This window comes from Mastigoproctus giganteus, chromosome 6 (assembly GCF_048544385.1).
Source record: "Mastigoproctus giganteus isolate SK-2022 chromosome 6, ASM4854438v1, whole genome shotgun sequence".
Lineage (NCBI taxonomy): Eukaryota > Metazoa > Arthropoda > Arachnida > Uropygi > Thelyphonidae > Mastigoproctus > Mastigoproctus giganteus.
Window position 1 is genome coordinate 44,124,224 of NC_143580.1, and position 20,489 is coordinate 44,144,712.

At 37.2% G+C, this 20,489-nt stretch overlaps 1 protein-coding gene across 2 annotated transcripts in view; it reads left to right on the forward strand.

Annotated features, from left to right (window-relative positions):
• LOC150084211 (serine/threonine-protein kinase 26-like) overlaps nt 1-20,489 on the forward strand; it is a 250,688-nt gene that overhangs the window by 81,865 nt on the left and 148,334 nt on the right. Inside the window, exon 1 of one of the 2 annotated variants that reach the window (XM_090375929.1) lies at nt 1,019-1,639. The exons of the other annotated variant lie outside the window; for it this stretch is intronic. Coding sequence (XP_090232055.1) covers nt 1,508-1,639 — 132 coding nt within the window. The 5' untranslated portion in view covers nt 1,019-1,507. Of the gene's footprint in view, nt 1-1,018; nt 1,640-20,489 lie in introns of those variants that run through there. 2 annotated transcript variants of the gene reach the window in all.

A 20,489-nucleotide genomic window follows, 5' to 3' on the forward strand; every position in this document is an offset into this window, starting at 1 on the left:
CAGGTATATGTTGGGTGCGAGTCTAATACAATGATCACTAGTGGTGTTATAAGTTTAGATGCATTATTTAATTATTTTTTACTTAATTTTATTGTAATTTTCGTGTAAAATATCAAAATAATCTTAGGGTTAATGGCATAACATATTTGTTATTATTGCAGAAGTAATAGAATTATTTTTCTAAGAGCAAGCAGGCAATGGTAGCATATGAAGGAACGAGTGCTCCAGGGCTCGAGCCAGAATGACAGATCATATATATGAAATGGTGGAGTAGGATTTTTTCTCCTCCTTCACATTGAGCGCCTCCTTCCCTGTTATTGGGTCCGTCGAGGTTGCTTCATCTTAGTTGCTAACCCAATGAAGAAAATGGTTGGTAATCAAGGCCCAAATGCTTACCTCGTACCGGTGCTCATATATTCATGATTGGTTACTACTACTTTTGTAGATCGTGCCAATAATGAAGCTAAAAAGCCTTAAAAACTTTTACCGGTTTTTTTTTTTTTAATTACTGATTTATTCAGCATGTTTTCAGTTTTATACTTTTAATTATTCGTTTGCTCTTTTATTTGCTGTTCATGGAATTTCACGGTTTACTGATTGCTGTTGAGTGGCAGGTTAAAAAAAAAAAAAAGCAAACATGCGTTCTCGAGTAGTTTAATCTGTTTTTAATCTTTAATTTTACATGCTTTATTTCTCTTCCTCCCGCTCGTACTTAGTACACTTATACCATGGCAGTGCAAGAACAGGTTCTTAGTGTGGGTATGACCGCTTTGATTTAGATAAGCCACCACGTTAGTCAAATAACCTGTCCATGCTGCCAGCTTGCCGAATGGCTTCCTGTCTGGGAAGAATGCTGCCCGAGGGACGAAGTACGTAAGGATGCAGCATTCGCCCCCCCCCCCCCTTTCGTACCTGTACCTCGATCAGTTTTCTCTCCGCTTGGTAGCGACCCTTGCAGCATTTCCGAATGCCATGAGAAAAGAGGTTGTTGTGATCAAGGCTGTTGAGAAGGACGATAGTTTCAGTGCAGGTTGCATGTACCACGCCTCCTTGTAACAGGATTGGTGTTTCTGTTCCTCATTCTGCCAAACGGATAGTCGACATACGTGACTGGTTAGACCCGACTCGGTTTCAGACCGGATTACTTTAACAGGAGATTGGGAGTCTGTTGTCGTTTGTTTACTCACACAGCTGATGTTTTGTACTCTGGCGTTCGCAAAACTGTGGCGTCATCGCTCGCGCGACACCTATAGAAATTACACTCACTCTGCCGTGTCTTGAAAGTGGTGGCGTGCGTCGGGTTTGGCCACTTGTGACATAGCAGGGTGTACGTTGGCTGAATGTGCTACTCCCGCATTTGGTGGAGCTCGGTTTAATGCTGCATGGGATGAGTTGCTTCTTCCACGGTGTGCAGACTCCGCCGGTTGCGTTATTCTCCTCTCCATACGTTTTCTAAGGATTAGGAAATATGTTTCGCTGCATCTTTTGATCGGTGTTCTCGTCATATATGAATATGCCAACGAAATTCGAGGTGCCAAACCGGAGTTTACCAGTTTCGGCTCCTGTATGGGGTTATCATCACCCGCAATTTTTAAAGTGGAAAACATGGGCTCAACCGGCACGTCCGTTCCACACACTGGTGAGTACATTTTGGCATCGTCTTTAACATTTAAATCAGGGGTGGGCAACTTTTTTCGTCAGCGGGCCGAATGAAATTTTCGCATCATGATGCGGGCCGGATTAGATTGAACGATTTAATAAAAAAAATCAGAACCTAAAAAATGTTATATTACTTGAATTACCAAATTATTAATGTATTTTTAAAAAAATATCTGAATGTCCAATTATCATTGAAAATGCGGCATTCGGCATCAATTTTTCTTTTTTTTTTAATTGGCTCATTTTATGGGCTATAAATTATATTAAATTAAAAATTGTAATAATTAGAAAAGGCATAAAACATAAAATATCTCGCACCAATATTATTTTTTTCAATAAGAAGTCAAACCCAGAGGAACTTCGTTCGATCGATGCTACAATAATAATTAGGAAATAACTCTTTGACGCTGCGTAGAATCACTTGGTTACTGTTGTACTGGCCGCGATTCTCGATTGAACCGAATTAAGCCAAACGTTTACGGCGAGTGTAGTCAGTTATGGATTTTCTATATTTATGCATTTACCGAGGGGGCCAGATTCAACATCGTCGCGAGCCGGCTGTTGCCCACCCCTGATTTAAATGATTAGCAGTGCTGCTGAAGACGGGCTCATCTGGACATAGATATTTAGGATTAAGATTAGCGGCTAAACTTGTGCCAGTGAGTAACTGATAAAGGTGATTTTGCTAGTATTCGTGATTGAGGTGTTGTCGATAAAATTATAAGAATGGGTGTATTGAAATTGTGGTTGAATGGAAGTTTAGAACTTTGCTTGTGTTGTTAATACGATTTAAAAGTGATATTTACCTCCGTGTCAGATGAAAGTAGTGGAACTTGCTATAGCTGAAATTAGTGGTGATAAGAATGGCGAAAGATGTTTTCGTAGGCAATTTAGATCAGTACGTAATCATTGTATACGTTGTCATTATATAATCATCTGTTTTATTCTAAAATCCTGAAGCCAGTTAACAATTCAAATTGAATTCAAGTATTAATCATCACTAGGAGGTTGATCTTAGAAGAATGAGTTTTATTAATTATTGCTGGCGAGTGCAAATATGCTGTCAGTAACCCTTGCACTTTATAACTGTGCATAATAAAAGTACGTTGAAGATTACTTTGAGTTCATGTAGAAATTTAAAGTTTAATCTAAATTCTTAAGAGGTCTTAGAATTATTGAATATGTTAAATTCCACAAATGGCAGATGAAAGTCAAGTATTTGGAGGTTCACAGTGCTTAATTAGAATTGACCATTAAACATTATTTTATTTATGTTTTTTTTTTTTTTGTTTATAGCATTTGAATTTGCAAACCTAAAACGATATATAATTTCGAAAACTTAAATTCCACGTCAAAATTCATTTTCGATTTGCGTTTTATGTAGTAAAATTACCTTCTCTCAATAGCCATGTTTTCACTTTTCATCACCAGCTTTGGAGACTACAAACCTTGATGTGAGGCTTTCTAGCAGGCATTGATATTATTTTTAGCTTTCAGGCTACCAGATGTGCCATGAGGAGTTTCCGATGCACTTTCTATACATATTTAAAAATTTCTGTAGAGATCTTATATGGATTAAAGTGTAAAACATTTATAAATGCGGGGCCACACACCTATCTCTGGCAAATTTTTGTTGTCACTACGTATGCAATACTTTGCACGACTACTTTGTTTCGTTGAAACAATATTATTACCGAAAACACTTATTTTATCTTTATTACTTATTTTTATTAATTATTTTTTTTTGTTTAAACAACAGTGTGGTAAAAGAAAGAAAAAGCGATATTCAAGCAACACATTTTACGCTGCCTTGTAATATAGCAGTTATAAATAATACATAACGTAATTGGTATTTCCTGATTCGATAGTACATAACGTAATCGGTATTTCCTATTGCGTAGAATGTGGCTTTAAACAAAGTTTATTTTTTTATTTTTCCAAAATTCAATTTTATGACCGTGCATTTCATTTACAATTTTGGAAGCTAGAATAAGAGAGGTGAGGTAGCAAGGAGAAAAACTGGGAAGAAAATGACTGCAGAAGAAGGGTTAAGAACCTCTTCTCGAAGCCCTAGAATAGTTGAAAAGCAAATTTATGGACACTAGAAAAAGTAACTACAGTACTGTACTTCATTATGGAGTATGGCAATCAGTGTTAGGGAGTGATGAGCTTGTAGGTGCAGTATGTTCTCTTGCGTATTTAACTATATTAATCGTCCATATTTTTTGGGCTAAATTATAAAATAAATACATTTTGTAACTATTGCATATTATGTATTAAATGTAAAATTACCTCTCAATACAGCTTGTTTTCACTTTTCATCACCAGCTTTGGTGACTAAACCTTGATGTGAGGCCTCCCAGCAGGCTTTGATATTAATTTCAGTATCAGGATAACTAGCTAGTTAGTAATGGATAAATCTATTTTATAACTCCACCCAAAAAAAAAATATTAAAGATTAATTTAATTATCCATTTATAATATTGAGGTTTTAAAATCGTTTTTAAAAATTGCAGCATTGATTAGTGATCAAATTTTTGACAAAATAAGGAAATATTCATTAAGTCAGTGCTTTCCAAACTTTTATGATACCAACAGACAATACGTGTGCCAAAAATAGAGTAATTCAACATTCCGCCCAGAATTTTGTAAATATTCGAGATCCAGCTCATTATTAGCTTTCAAGAGAAAGGACGTAACCAGGGCTTCCTGGCCGCCGAATATGAAGCACGTGAAGAAGTAAATGTAACTTTTTAATGTATTAATTCCTAACAAGAAACCCAAATTTTATCTTCTATTCTGATGATTTGACTTCATTATATCAAAAGACCCCAGAATTTATACAGTGTTCTTTATTGATTGATTTAGATTCATCGGCTAATGACTACAGATAGCTGGCCACCAATTAAACAGTGCCAACTGTGCCTGTATGATAATCACGAAGAGGAAATTCAGGATTCGGAAAGTTTCATTCCCATATAAACATAGGGCTAACGTGGGATGAACACGTAAATTTCAATGAACCCTTCCTAAAAACCAAAAAGAAAACCCATGCTGCATTCAGGGCCAAGAGCTCGTGGGCTGCCATAATATGGTCAGTATATTGAGAGATGCCTTTCACGTATACGTTTAATATGCCTACGAAATCTGATCCTCGGCACCTGCCTCTCATCGTAACAATAACTGTTTGGAAAGGAACCCGTTCACCATCTCTAAATCTATTCTTTTAGTCAATTTTTGGCGTGACTCTGGAACTTCACTGTTCTCACTAAAAACCTTCCCACACTTGGGCAGGTTTTTAGCTGCTAACTTGTCAGATTGATGTCCCATCCGTAGAAGATATTATCCCACTCTCAAAAACAAGAAATAGAAACTAGTAGAATCAGCACTTCCCACTCAGGATGACTCACCAGTCTGAACTCAATTAAGAGGGATGTTCCCAAGCAATGCTATCCAGCATTTTGACACTTTATTCATTGACCGAAAGTTCGATGACAATAGATCTTAGAGACTCTAAATTATAGTGTATAATATAATAATATGACGTAATATAAATTATTTTAATATATGTGAATTGTAATAACATAAATGCGTAATGCGAATTTCTGGAGAAACTGATATGTATGTTAATCTTTCTATATTTCGAATTCCCTGTATTTAATATTATTAATATAACATTTTATTCTGTAAATAATGAAGTATTTGTACACTTTTCTAGTCCATTGCGCTTTACAGGGAGTGAACTTATAGTGAATAAGAGATAGCGATAGTAACTACATTTTAATTAATCAGTTACATTAATATATGTAATTGATTAAATAAAATGTAAATGAAAGTAAATCAGAGTAAAGCCAATGTTGATATGGTGCCAAAATTTGAGACACGATGCCATACCAACTTTGGAAAGCTCTACTTTAAACTACAGTATTTCCAAGATTAAGCAAACTGTAAAATGGGAAATTTTGCTTCGTAGCTCATCAGTTACGGATGCGTTCGATCTGGACGACTTGTAGATGCAGCAACTTAACTCATTAAAAAAAAAAAAAAAAAAAAAAATATCGAAGAGCGAGTTATCTGAGCTCATGATCATTTGACATGAGTAAAAGTAGTTTTGACATTGGGTTTCTCAATTGTGCTCAGAAGCAACCCTAACATGGTTTGCCACGGAAGGATATACAGAATTTGGGCAAATCCTATCAAAACTTGTGGCAGAGAGAAACGTGGTTTACTGCTTAAACGCCGGGACTGAGAGAAAATACGATGCAGAAGCAAAAGGATTTTAGCTCCTGAGAAAATGTTCACTAGTATAAATGAAAAATCATAGCACCTGTTCATAGAGACAGCAAGGAAGTTCCAAAGAACTTTTTAGCTCCCAAAACTACCACATGATGCTTACAGCACCAACAAGATATTCCATGTAATCCATCAAAGAATGCCGATAAGCACTTTCTCTCCTTTTTGTATGATAACGCTTCAGTTCACAATTCAAGGAATCGTATCACCCTATACGTAGTTAACTTAAAGATAGCTAACTGTTTACAAGTATAATTTCGATTATCCATGCTTATGCTAACCGAGATCTCCGTTTTACCTGGCAAGCCAACCAGTTCCCCACGAAATGTATTATACAGTATTGCTATTTAAAGCGAAAATTTCCAAGAGTCGCCATGGATGATAATTGGGGATGAAGCTTCTTAAACTGGGATTTATCAACCAATTGGCATTTCTCATTGCAGATAAAAGAATCACAGTTTTTTTGTTATGCGCTTCACTGATCAAGAAATTCATTATTAAAATACTTCATTATGACAGAGAAATGATTTTTATATGTATTGTAGTCGAAACAACTGCCATTTTTAATTATTTTATGAATACCACTAATGGAAAAAGGTCATCCTCATGCGTAAAATTTAGTGAAAAAAAAAAAAAAAAAAACCTTTTTTAGAAGCGCTTACGTTTAGGAACTGCGGTGGTTATTTTTCCTCTTAAATTGAAGTATCTCCGCATGAGACCCACACAACCTGGGGAGGAATGCAACCTGAATCAATATATGCACATTGAAGGGAGGGGGAGAGAGAGAGAGAGAGAGAGTACTTGGTTTGGAATGCGATTTGCCAACGTCAGTTAATTAGATGGTCTGACGTAAAGTTAGGGTCAATGATACATGGATATGCAACTCTGCCCTTAGTAATATTGAATTGAGTTTGCTAAGGAAAGTGATTTTGTTTTCGTCACACGTCAAGCATTCAGTCATGTTCAATTAAAGGTTAATTGAAATGACAAGTAATTTGCACGTTATGTGCGTGTTTATATACATTATATATGTCTCAATTCTCTATTTCTCTTTCATTCCATTACTTTTATCACTAAACTATTTATATGAAGAATAAATTTTGAATCAAATAAATAAAAAAGAATTAATAAAAGTAAAAATACAAAATAGACAGTAAGAAAGACATCGATGGCTGCAAAGCATTATGTGCTATGTTGTATCTCTAAACTCAAATAGAACGCAAATATATAAATGCAAATATAATACAAATAGAAAGTGTAAATTAAAGAATTTGTCAGTAGAATGGCAAGCTAAGTAAGAAGCGAACGGAAAGAAAAACAGTAAACAAAAAAAGGGGGGGGGGATTAAACTGAAAATAAAGGCATTTCATTTCAAATGTTAAATAATCACTGCATTGCAAACAGATAATAGATCTGACAGATAAGACAGATTAGCATCTCAGCCCGCTGTTACTACCACATTAAATGTTGTCATTTATTCTCAGTTACACTGGTGTGCAAAACTTAAGGACCAACACTATTTATAAAGGTTACAACCACAAAATCTTTACTTAAGGTACTCTTTAATTGATGAGAGTAGATTCAGTCTCAGCAGCGATTCTGGACGTCAGCTAATCTGGCGTGAGGTTGGCACACTGTATCACCCCGCAAACATCACTGAAAGGGATCGATATGGCGGTCGAGGTGTTCTCCTCTGGGGAGGCGTTATCTTGGATGGTCGTACACAACTCCAGATACTGAAAGGCGGTACTGTAACCGGTGCATGCTACTGTACTGAGGTAATCCTTCTCCATGTGCGTCTGTTCCGAGGTGCCATTGTTCCCGAGTTCGCGTTTATGGATGATAACGCCAAATCCCATCGCACTGCAGCAGTGATATACTTTTGGAAAGTGAGGACATTGTTCGTATGGATTGGCCTGCCCGTTTCCGACGATCTAAATCCCATCGAACACACAAGGGACGCTCTGGGAGACGCCTAATGGAACGTCCACACCCACCAGAAAATGTTCACCAGCTGAAGAGGGCGCTGACAGAGGAATAGACGATGTTACCTCAAGAATTTATCAACAACATTGTTCTAAGTATGGACAGGCGGTGCAAAGCCTGCATCGACATTAGGGGTGGCCAAATCTCCTACTGAGGACTATCTCTTCCCTTTGTTCCATCTTTGGCAGTGATGCATCTGTATCATGGCAGCCAGTGCTATATTGCCATTTTTGAATAAAGTCCCTCTGTACCGTTTAGTTTCCGTTGTTGTGTCGGTGTTGTTTCCTTCATCATTTCTGTACCTCACGATGTTCCTTTGGTATGCTTTTCCCATATCCAAGCCACTCCTATGAGAAGCTACAGGTGAAAACCTGACTGGTCCTTTAATTTTGCACAGAAGTGTATTTTCAGAACGTATTCTTCCTACAGTATCCTTATTCTCAATTTATTCTCTCTTTCTCCTTTCGTTGCTATTTAATAGTTTTATTTCTATTTACTTTATTTCTATATACTATATTTATAAAACGCAAATTTTTCTTCACGACGCCTCGCAGAACTGTAAATTGTCGACCTATTCGTAGGTACAATGCTATTACTTAGTATTAGGCTTAGTATCGAAGTTTGCAGATGATACAAAGGTTGGCAGGGTTGTTAATGACAGTGTGTTACTGCAACAGGATCTAGAAAATTTGGGCAGATGGGCTGAGAAGTGGCAACTGAAGTTTAACCTTGAAAAATGCAAAGTACTGCATATGGGTAGAAGTAATCCCAGAGAAACGTACCAACTGTGTGGTACTATTAAGGTGGTAGAAAATGAAAAAGACCTGGGAGTAATTGTGCAGTCAGATATGAAGTTTTCTGAGCAATGCAGACAGGCTGCCAGGGCAGGTCATGGGGTGTTGTCAATGATATACAGGAATTTTGCTAGCAGGGTAAAGGAGGTGATTGTCCCTCTGTATAAGGCAATGGTTCAGGCCACGCCTTGAGTACTGCGTACAGGTCTGGAGGCCTCATTTTAGGAAGGATGTAGATTTGCTTGAGCGTGTACAGAGAAGGGCAACAAGATTGGTGAGGGGAATGAAGGGATCCTCTTACCAAGAGAGGCTTAAGTTCTGCAAATTGCAAAGGCTGGAGACTAGGCACTTGCGAGGTGATCTGATTGAGGTGTATAGGCCTTGAATGGGTTGAGCACGCTGAATTCTGATGGGATTCTACCACTTGTTCAGATTACTAACCTAGGGGCCATAAATTGAAATTGAGGAAGGACAGATGTACGGAAATTTGCCTTTAGCCAGCGGGTGGTTAATTTCTGGAACGAACTTCCATCTGTCGTTGTGGAAGTTGATAGGTTAAATAAATTTAAGAAGAAACTAGGGGATTGTTTTGTAAATTTTTTTTTTTTTTTTTTTTTTGGCTGATGCTGCATAAGCTTGCTTTCTTACATCACATGCCACGACTACTTACCACTGACAAGAATAGAAACAGTTTCCTTTAAGTCTGAAGACAGTCATATTCATTTTTGTTTTAACTTAATAACAGAATCCCAAAATGGTTTTCAGAAACATCGTTTGCAAATAAGCAACTAGTTTAGTGTACTGAATGTTCTGTATGTAGATTTTCTCAACGTTATAGAATTAATAAACAAATTGTTGCTTTAGTTAATTTTAAAAGTAGTAGTCCTATAAGACTTTGTTAATTGACATTGTATCTCCCACATCAAAAGCGCTTTGAATATTCAGAAAAGCAGTAATTCAGAAAATCCATAAGAAAAAATTGATTATGGATTTTTGATAATCAGTTAGGTATAATCTGAAATGTGACTGATGCACGGGAAATACAGACAGAGAGAGCATGAAGCACTTAAGCTTTAGTTTTGGAGTCATAATTCGTTCACTGTCATTTTTTTTCTTTCTTTTAGATCGTTAGAACTTTTTTAATTTCATAGTTGATTATGGAAATTATTCGATTATGTCCATCATTACTATCAACTATTCTTTTGCACTTGGAACGTTACTGATTTTGAAAGCGGTCATAAAAGCATTTGTATATTATGAAAATCTAATGCAAAACACAAACAAGCACCTGGATTTGCATCGAGTAAAGCATGTAAATTTATATTGAATAGCGACACTGTTATGGTCCGTTTTTACTATTTTAAATCTAGGAAAAATTTGAAATAAGCAGCACTCCCAACAGAGTGGGCATGGTATCCGAAAAATATGGAGAATTTTGCATATTCTAGTTTAAATTAAAATCCTCTGGTAATTAAGATGATTAGAAATAGTCCACATATTTTGTTCCATTACTTCCCAGCTCACGAAAGTACTGTATATTTATTTGAAAGATTTTTTTTTTTTTTTTTTTTTTATGAAAACCCCAAACATGAGAATTATTAGAACCTATAGTACTTAGTACCGTGCTTGGGTTGGAGATTGAGAAGACGAGAGAAGATATTTGTTGACATTACACTTGAATTTCTGTAGACTGTAATTTTCAGGAAATACGTATGAAGGAAAGTTGTTCCGGAAAACGACAGTTGAATGAATAAACGAGGAAGATGAAAAGTTGGTTCTGTGAGTTTGAAGTTGGACAGTAAATGGATGTTGGCGACACGTGTTCGGACTGTTTTGAAAGAAAGCGGGTATTATAGAAGCCAATTCAGAAGAACAGTGCCCATGGAAGTATCTGTAGAAAAAGGCATGCAGCAGAAACAGTACGTCTATGAGACAGCGAGTGGAGAGACTCTGTTAGAGATGAGTCATTAATTAACCTAACTACCCTCTTCTGAATGAAATCTAGAAGCCCGAGAGAGGTTTTGGGGACATCGCCCCAATGTGGGAACAATATTCCATGGCAGGGCGGATTTGCGATTTGTACAGAATGAACAACTGTTTGGAAGAAAAATAACACCGAGAGCGAAAGAGAAAACCAAGTTTTTTAGATGCAGAGGAAGCAATTTGTGTAATATGCTTGTGCCAAGAGAGATTAGAAGTCGGGGTGTCACCAAAGATAAGCATAGGAGCAGAAGAATCCTTTTTGCGAGATAGTAATAGAGGCATGTGATGCAAGAAAGCGAGCGTATGTAGCATCAGCCAAAAAAAAAAAAAAAAAAAAAAAAAAATCACGCAACCATTCCCTCTAAATGTTTGTCCAGTTTCTCCTTGAATTTATTTAAGCTATTAAATTCCACAACGACAGATGGAAGTTTGTTTCAGCAATTAAACACCCGCTGGCTAAAGGCAAATTTCCACACATCTATTCTACAGTTGTCTTTCCTCAGTTTGAATTTATGCTCCCTTAAGTTCGTAATCTGAGCAAGTGGAAGAATTCCATTCAGCGTGCTCAACCCATTCAAAGCCTTATACCTCAATCAGATCACCTTTCAGGTGCCTAGTCTCCAGCCGCTGCAATTTGAAGAACTTAAGCCTCTCTTGGTAAGAGGATCCCTTCATTCCCCTCACCAATCTTTTTGCCATTCTCTGTACACGCTCACGCAAATCTACATCATTCCTAAAATGAGGCCTTCAGACATGTACGCAGTACTCAAGGTGTGGCTGACCATTGCCTTATACAAAGGGATAACACCTCCTTTTCCCTGCTAGCAAAAATTACCTGCTTTTGCTGCCTGTCTGCATTGCTCAGAAAACTTCTTATCTGACTGCACAGTTACTCCCAAGTCTTTTTCATTTTCTACCACTCTAAGTGTAGTATCACACAGTTGGTACGTTCCTTTGGGGTTATTTCTACCCATATGCAGTACTTTGCATTTGTCAATATTAAACTTCAGTTGTCGCTTCTCAGCCCATCTGCCCAACTTTTCTATGGTAGGGCGGATTTGCGACAGATCATGTTGTAGTAGCATACTATCATTAACAACCCTGCCAACTTCCACGCTATGAGACACCATGTATTGCTCGAGATTTCATTCTTACCTAGCTTAATTACGCTTTTTATAATTTGTAGGGCTACCGCAGCCAGTAGAGTGTACCATGCAGTGTTTTTTTTTTTTTTTTTTTTCTTTATGTCTACTTACGGGCCAGGACTTTTTTTTTCTATGGGATGAGGGAGAGAAATATAACGACAATAATGATTTATGTAATTGACAATAACTGAAAATTAAAGTCGAATTAGCTTGAATTTGTCAAAATTTTCAACTAGTCTTTACATATCATACATACAACACGAATAATTGCCATGCAGAAACTTAATATCATAAAACACAAGAGTACATTTATTTGTTCCAATTTACCTGGATTCTGGGGAGGGACGACGTCCCCTACTGGATCCGCCACTGGTATAGGCTCGATCGCTCAACGCCACTGAGCGATCAAGATGTGATCAAAAAGTTTGGATTATGTTCTGCTCTGTGACCTGATTTTCGCGCATTAAAGCCTCCGTTACTAATGCTCCAATCAAACCCAAACCAAAAAGTTCTGAGAAATAATTTGTATCTTTAAATTTAAAAGTAGAAAATCTGACTAGTTGCCATTTGTCCCATCATGTTCTGTGACTCATCTTAACACATTAACGCATGAATCACTCATTTATCCAATACAGTTGGTATTAGTCATTTAATCATGTGTTGAATGGAAGGTGTATGCGTTTCTTAGAATTTTAAAATGAGTGTGATTTTACTAAGCAGCGCCGACCGGGCTAGCCCAGGGGGTAAAGTACCTGCCCGGCAACCCAAAGGTCGCGGGTTCGATTCCTGCCTCGGGCTTGGATCAAAGTACTGCAAAAACCTTGGGAGGTGCAATATGGCCACAGAAGCCGATGCGCCAACAACTACCAAATCAAAAAAAAAAAAAAAACTAAGCAGCGATTTTGCATCAAATTTTATTTCAAATTAGGAAAAAATTCAACAGAAACCCACGAATTATTAAAAATAACTTTCGGAGTAGTGCTATGTGTCTTTCGAAGGCTTTAGTTGCTCGCCAAGTTTAAAGATGGGCCACGCTTCAGCTTCAGAAACCAATTACTCAATCGCTTGTTCGTGATTTGATCAGAAGTGACCGATGTTCAGCTATTCGCGAAATTTCTATTGAAATTGATATTCTTATGGCACATGTCAATCAATTTTAACACAAGATTTGGGAATTCGACTTGTTTCAGAAGTTTGTCTCTAATTCTCACTGATCACACACACACACATTGGCGGATTCTCACACCTTCAACATGCTGCTGCTGGGGCACAACATATTGATGAAGTTTGTTTCTTTCATCATTGAGGGTGACATTGGTTGCAATGCTATGATCTGGAAACAAAGGCCCATTCCTCTCAATGGAAAACTGTCTTTTCCAAGGCCAGAAAAGCAGTACATTCTCGATAAAATGTGTATTATCTTCTGCGAAGATCATATTTATCGCAATTTTTTGATTTTGATATGAATTTGTCATTTTTTGTCAAATAGTGATATAGGAAAAGAGCAAAACAGTTCTACGACAATTTCGCAATGAGAAAACGGCTGGAAAAGTGGCCTTCAGTGGGTATTGGCGCTTGCATCATGATAATGCCCCTATATATTCGGCGCTTTTCAATCAAGAATTTCTTATGAAGCGCTGAACTGTAGTCCCTCATCCTCCATATTCACTTGATTTAGTTCCCTGTGATATATAATTTTTGCTTACCAATAAAGTCCTCTTGAAAAGTCACAGATTTAAAACAACTGAGAAAATTATTTGGAACGCGACGCAAGAACTATTAGCAATTCCAAAAGAAACCTATTACGAATTTTTTGGAATCGGTCTATACAGCGTTAAGTCTGCTTGAAAAAGATTTATCCGAATAGCCTTAAGCTTAATAATTTCCCAAATATTAGTTCAATTCCCGAAATTTTTGATCACACTTAGTTGGGGGGAATTGCCAGACTCGCTGTTATCCCCCCAATTTCACACTTAGCTCAATTTAAGGTAAGATGAGCTAAGTGGAAGTGAAAGATAGAATACTGGAACATTTTGTGCCTTGGGAAAGACAAGGCTTTTTTTTATCTTTGTTTTAGCTTTCTCACAAGTAACTTTTGATTATTGTTTGAAACTTTTTAAGATTAAAAATATTCGATAGCGATGAAATATGAAGTATTAGGTCCGTATTTGCACAAGTATATTATTATTCCTAATATTTTACATAATTTTTATATCATGAAGCTTTTATGCCATTTATTAAATTAATTAGTATGTAGTTGTTTTGAAAAATTAAGTTGCGTGACGATTCCAGGACCTTCAGCTTCACAGTCCAAATATATTTTATATCTTGATAAAGCCACCGAAAATTCTCAAGCTACCAGCGCTCCAGGTTTCTTGCTATGAAAAACGATGTCATAAAACGAAAACCATTACCGCACTTGGTTTCAGCTTCCTTCAAAATTTCTCAGCTCTTAAGAAACTACTAGTAGTTTCTACTTCTACTTTTACTACTTCTAGTTTCTACTTCTAGTTTCTACTTCTGGTAGGTGCAGGATTTGTGCATTACAGCACACATAGAGAATGGTGGATCCAGGTGTTAGTTAATCCCTGGTGGCAAAATGGCCTGACATAATGCTCTTTTTTTCAGGCCTGTCTTGCAGACGTTCTGAGCTTTCTCAGGAGTAAAAGGTGGAGATGGGCTTGTGTCTAGGAGCCACCCTTCATATCAGGACACACACAATCAAAAAATCAGCTCTTAAGAAAGTTGCATTTCTATCATTGTTTTTCTGCATTCTGAACTAGCTACTGTTGCGAGCAGTTATTTGTCTTGTTCTTGTTTTCTTAATCATGTTCACAGTCAGTTGACTGTAGAAAATTCGCAAGTTTGCCTTCTTATTCAAATTACCAACTCAGTCAGAACTTTATTGTGAACTAGCTTAAAAAGTGGAAGGGCATTTGGAATGACGTCATTAAATTACATGTCTTCGGCTCCCTTAAAACAGTATAAAAAATATAAGTTGTTGTTTCGTAATTTATGTATAATTCTGTATTCTCTGATTGTGCATATAATTTTTTATTCGTGTTTTAGTGGTAAAATGTAAGTTTTATTGTTTTAGAAATCAGGATATTTTAGATAGCTGTTACTGGTTTATATTTCACTCTTTCAGGATAAGTTTATGCTCCATAATACGCACACGTACAAATATACGAGGTCTGATTAAAAAGTTCAAAGACTATTTTTCAAAAATAAAAAATAAATAAACAAAAAAAATACATACATATATATACAAAGGGTACTAGGAAAGTTTTGCAATACAGCTTTGTTTATTTAATTTTTTCAAAGTAATTTCCTCTACATTCAATACACCTCTCCATCCTCTGAAACCAATCTTTAAACCAGTTCTGCCAAGTTTCACTAGGGAGTAAAGCACACTCGTTGTCCCAAGCCCGTAGAAGGTCCTCATCACTGGAAAACCGCCTCCCTTTTAGCTTCATTTTCACATGCGGGAACAGTGCAAGGTCTGGACTGTAGGGAGGGTGCTCGAGAAGTTTCAGTCCTGTCGTGGTCAAATATTCGGTGCAGGCTTTGGCGGGGTGAGCTGCAGCATTATCGTGATGGAGGTACCAGGTGTCCATTCTTGACTTTGGCCGCAGGTTCTTCATAGATCCAATGACTTTAGGCAGGCATTGTTCAGTATACCACTTAGCTGTGACTGTCTTCTGCGTGTCCAAAACGTCACGTTCCACAATTCCACTCGATTTGAAAAATACAGCTATCATTTTCTTCTTTACAGATCGGGATTTTCTGACAATTACGGGTGTGTCGTCATCATCAAAGACCCAAACTTTGTTTTGAGCCTTGGTCGGCAGATCGTAATAGTACAGCCAAGTCTCGTCACCTGTCACGATGTTGTTCACATACCGAGATTGTCCCTTATCAAACTTTTTTAACATCTCCCGGCACCAAGTCACACGTCGTGTCATCTGCTCTTCAGTCAGTTGATGCGGCACCCAGAGAGAACAAAGTTTCTTCACGTGCAAATGATCTTGCAGAATCGAACGAATTGCTGGTGCATTTAGGCCCAAAGTATCCTCTATCTGTTGGTAGGTCACTCGCCTGTTTTCGTCAAGCATTTTCCTCACAGCAGTAACGTTTTCCTCCGTAACTGACGTTCGTGGCCTTCCCGGCCTCTCAGAATCCTGCAGAGTGAAATTTCCCCTTTGGAATTCTCTATACCACCTGAATATCGTTGTACGATGTGGACAATCATCATCTAGTGCAAGAGTAATTTCTTCTAAGCACTGGTCTATGGTTAAACCACGCACGAAATTATACCGCAAAACTGTCCTTATCTCATTTCGTGACCACGATGCCATCGCAAGCAGTTTACACTCTCACTACTAATGAATAACTGAGCCCATCGACTTGGCGCGGCGGCTACTATGCACGTATGAACATGTCTCAACATGCAGCAACAAGCAGCTTCCTGTGATTCATTGTTGCGCCATATTGCAAAACTTTCCTAGTACCCTTTGTATATAGGATACAGGTGCGTTTGAGTTTACTCGTGTTCTTGCACACGTAACTGCAAAATACGGTAATGTTCATGTATTCTCTCTTTTGTAAACTTCCCTGGCCGCCCCTAAGTATAAACAAATTTTATTTACATATTTATTTTAATAAGCATCCCTCCTCAAAGTAATTCACCGTGATGATGATGCTTCCATATTTAGAATTCATTTGGTTGTTTTAAGCAGTCTTTTGCCACGGAAGGAGGAGAGTGATATTAAAAAGGTATTTTTCCCATATCCAGTTGTACTGAAGTGAACCTAAGGAAAAAATAAAATAAAATAAAATAAAATAAATAAATCTGGACGTACTCCTATTCACTTTGCGCCAGTGCGAGCCAAAGCTAATGTCGTTTTTTGTAATCCTAGCTAAAGAGGTTTTCAACTATAAGTGACTAAACTATAAATTCAAATGTATTCCTCTCACAATATCTAGGAGAGGGAGAACTATAGTAGTAGAGAGAATATAGGCAGGTCAAGGTCATTGAGTAGTTATTCCACGGCGCATTCACGTTAAAATTCGATCCCTTATTATCAACAAACGCTTGATTTAACCGCTAATTATGTGGGTGAAAAGTATGCGGAATGAGACACAAGGTAGCTAGCGAATTACTTTCAATCGGGTATTTAATTTTAATCCGCTATAATCAAGCTGTAAGCGATCCGCTTTTTCTTATAAATGTATTATAGTCGAGAGAAATTCTATAGATGGTTCAAAGTCACTCGGTAACGTCACTCTTTCTTTCACCAATATAATTTGTTATGCCGGCTTCTGAAAGAAACCATTGTTGTCTGTTGAAATTTTAACACGAATAAGACAAAGTGAATTTTTAATGAGAAGGGCTGCTATAGGAGTACGTTGTAGCATGAGTGCAGAAGCTAGCGAGTGACCTGGAACTGCCTGTAGAATTTCTCTCGACAACGGTATTGTTTAGATCTGCTGATCATTAGGGCTGGATTTTTCATTATGCAAAAATTGCATAATGAAATTATTTGCATTGGCGCCGGCTTAACAAAGGAATTTTTGTTCTTTAAAATCATCTGTAGCGGGGGGGGGGAGTGCTGAAGCACGTGTGCTACATAAAATGTAAATGCGGTTCCGCTCATGCCGACCACACCACTATCTGCCGAAAGTATTTCAAAGGGGAATCATTTAGTAACAGAGTGGCGCCTCCGTAGCCAGGTGGGAAGGAGCAGCAGTGCGTAGCACAGGCTTCTTGATTAGACCGGGGTTCGAGCCCGTCACCACCAAATACGGAGGATGAGGAAAGGTCAGGAAATGACCACTGCATATCCCGGAGCAATATGGCCTTAGTTGCTAATGCTCCTGAAAACCAAATAACAAACAAACAAGTAACAGAGTTTTGTTTCTGCGCCAAAGCAGCTAAGATTGTGAGGCATCATTGTATTGTGTTCGTAAGTATACTATGGTCAGTTTTCTGGATGAACAACACCCCAGTTTCCTGAGGATGATAAAGTATAAAACTACATTTTCTTGAAGAGATAGCTGTCTAGAAATAACAATAAATTAACAGATGATGTGAAAGCTTTCAGTAATTTTGTAAAATCTTCAAGTCTACAGAATTTTTCCATAAAGGTTGTATTAAAGCGTGAATATAGGGACGCCTTTGCTTAGAAATCCTTAAATCAATAATCGACCTGACACTGAAACTTTAAGGAAATTTTAGATCCGCGCAGGTTTTCCGAAACAGGTTTTTTTTTTTTTTTTTTTTGCTTGAGGAATTTTTATAACTACTCATTTGAGGCATTCAAATAACGTTAGAAACATCAAAAATATTTTTATAAGTGAACATTCTGTGTAGAATTGCATGTGATCGACCACGTTTCCACAGGGTAAATCGCATCCGCCAGTGTTCGGATTAGTTTTGTTTTAGATTATGTGCTTATTAGAGATTAGGGCCATGTGCCCCAATATACCATGTCTCTAAGCTGCGTGTGCGAGGGTTGATCAGAAAGTTATCAGCTGAGAACGGAGTATAAAAGGCATAGGTACAATTTATTTTATTTTTTTTTCTGTGTGCTCACCCTGAAGATCAATACACTTGTATTTAATGTGTAAAGAGTTCAACCCTATTAAAAAAAAAATCTTTAGATCGTATGTCAAACTAGGCTTCCACAACTACTCTTCAGCTCTTTATTTATCTTTAAAATGAGTTCCACAAAGATGATATAAGATTTGTTTAAAAATTTGTTTATGAACGTTTCTCGGGATTAGATCTGACCTGCAATTGGGGGGGGGGGTTAATTGTTTAAATGCACACATTCTTTAATTTTATTCTATGAAACCTGGGCTTTGAGATGGAGAAATTAAACCCCCGATTACCCAACTTGCATTATCCAGAATTGCAGCTTTTAATTTGGCATAGTATTTCCCTGTTATTATGGTTTTAGGTGCAAGGTAACCAATTAAAAGCAATTCTTGCGTCCCAGAAAATCGAGGCCAACACTTTTCCAGTTGATGGTTGATTTGAAACTCTTTTGGGGGTTGGAGATCCCTCGTGCTTCCATTTCATGCTTTCTAATTTGGTTTCAGGATCATAAAAATGTAGCCAAGTTTCATCACCAGTTACCAAACAGGATAAAAATATCTCTAGATTAGCAAGAATTAATTTTAAATTCTCTTTTGATGACTCCGCCCCCTGAGTTTGCTATGAATGGAAAGGTTTCTGTAAATCCATCTTGTGCAGATTGTGGATATTCCCAGATGCTCATGTATTATCGTTAAAATGCTTCCATGAAAAATGTTACGTATTTTTCTTAGTTCAGACACTAATTCTTCTGTTTCTAGAATTCTTTTCTTCAACGATGAAAGTTGTTTCAAAATAGATAACTTCAGATGGCCGACTAGACCTTGGATTATCCTCGACTGACTGCCATTCTCCTTTGAATTCTGTCCACCACTTTGCAACAGTAACATAACTGGGCGATACTTCCTCAACCACAAACATTCTTTCATGGATTTCGTTAACATTTCTGCCCTCTTTGGTCAAAAATATGATTACTGAATAGTGCTCACGATTTGCTAGGTATTCATTCTTCTCCCACCTATCAACATAGATTAAATTTTAAAAGTTGCTTAAGACATTAACATCATGTTATTTTATAAGAAAGTTTTTTCATGTTATTTTATAAGAAATTAAGCTATCAAAATAACCTATTCCCAAATTTATTAATACATTTTGTATACCCATTCCCAGAACTTTTTTGATCACCCCCTTGTTATTATCTGTTAGTTTGATGACAGTTGTGAAAGGCATCGATTGTCAGTGGCTACGAATAGTGGCCCAGTACAGCCTACAATGCAAACAGTAAAAAAAAAAAAAAAAAAAATTAATTATATATACAGAAATAGCTAAAACATCTAGGTTTTATCCAATACATTGCAAAAGCATAAGTACGAGTTGTGCACACTGAGTTCTGGCATTCTGCAGTCAACTGAAATACAGAAAAAGAAACATCTTTGTTAAAATAGTGAAATTTAACTTTCTCTATTGCCCTTTGAGTTAAGAATATTTTTCAGATACTGTATAATGCTTTTGTGTCTTTTTACTCGTTTCATGTCAACAGTAAGCACGCCATCGTTTCAATTTTTAACAGTTTTACAGACGTACCTTAAAACATCTATTGAAATAGGCCCTGTTGCCTAGATCTGCGTAGAGGTAGACACACACCGCTTGTCGGATGATTCTTGCGAAGATGACGCAGCATCTGTAAGTTCAGTGACTGGAAATATTGTGTTCAGAGACACGAGAGTTTAATGGTGTATAGTTAGCCGAGAATTAGAAGTAATGTTGGTAGACAGGTAATTCCACGGTTCGATGAAACGGAGAATAAAGGAACGCCAGTTGGAGGCAGCCTTAACCTTGAAACAAGGTCGTCTGCAGTTTCGAAAAGAACACAAGTGACGTTAAGAATCGGATTGCTTTATTTGATTCTTTTGTTGTACCCGTTTTATGTATTCGCAAGCGTAAAACGTCTACATAATTGGAAGTTACAGAAAGGAGAGAAAGTTAAGTAAACATCATTATTAGGTGAAGTTTATATCACATTTAAAGGGT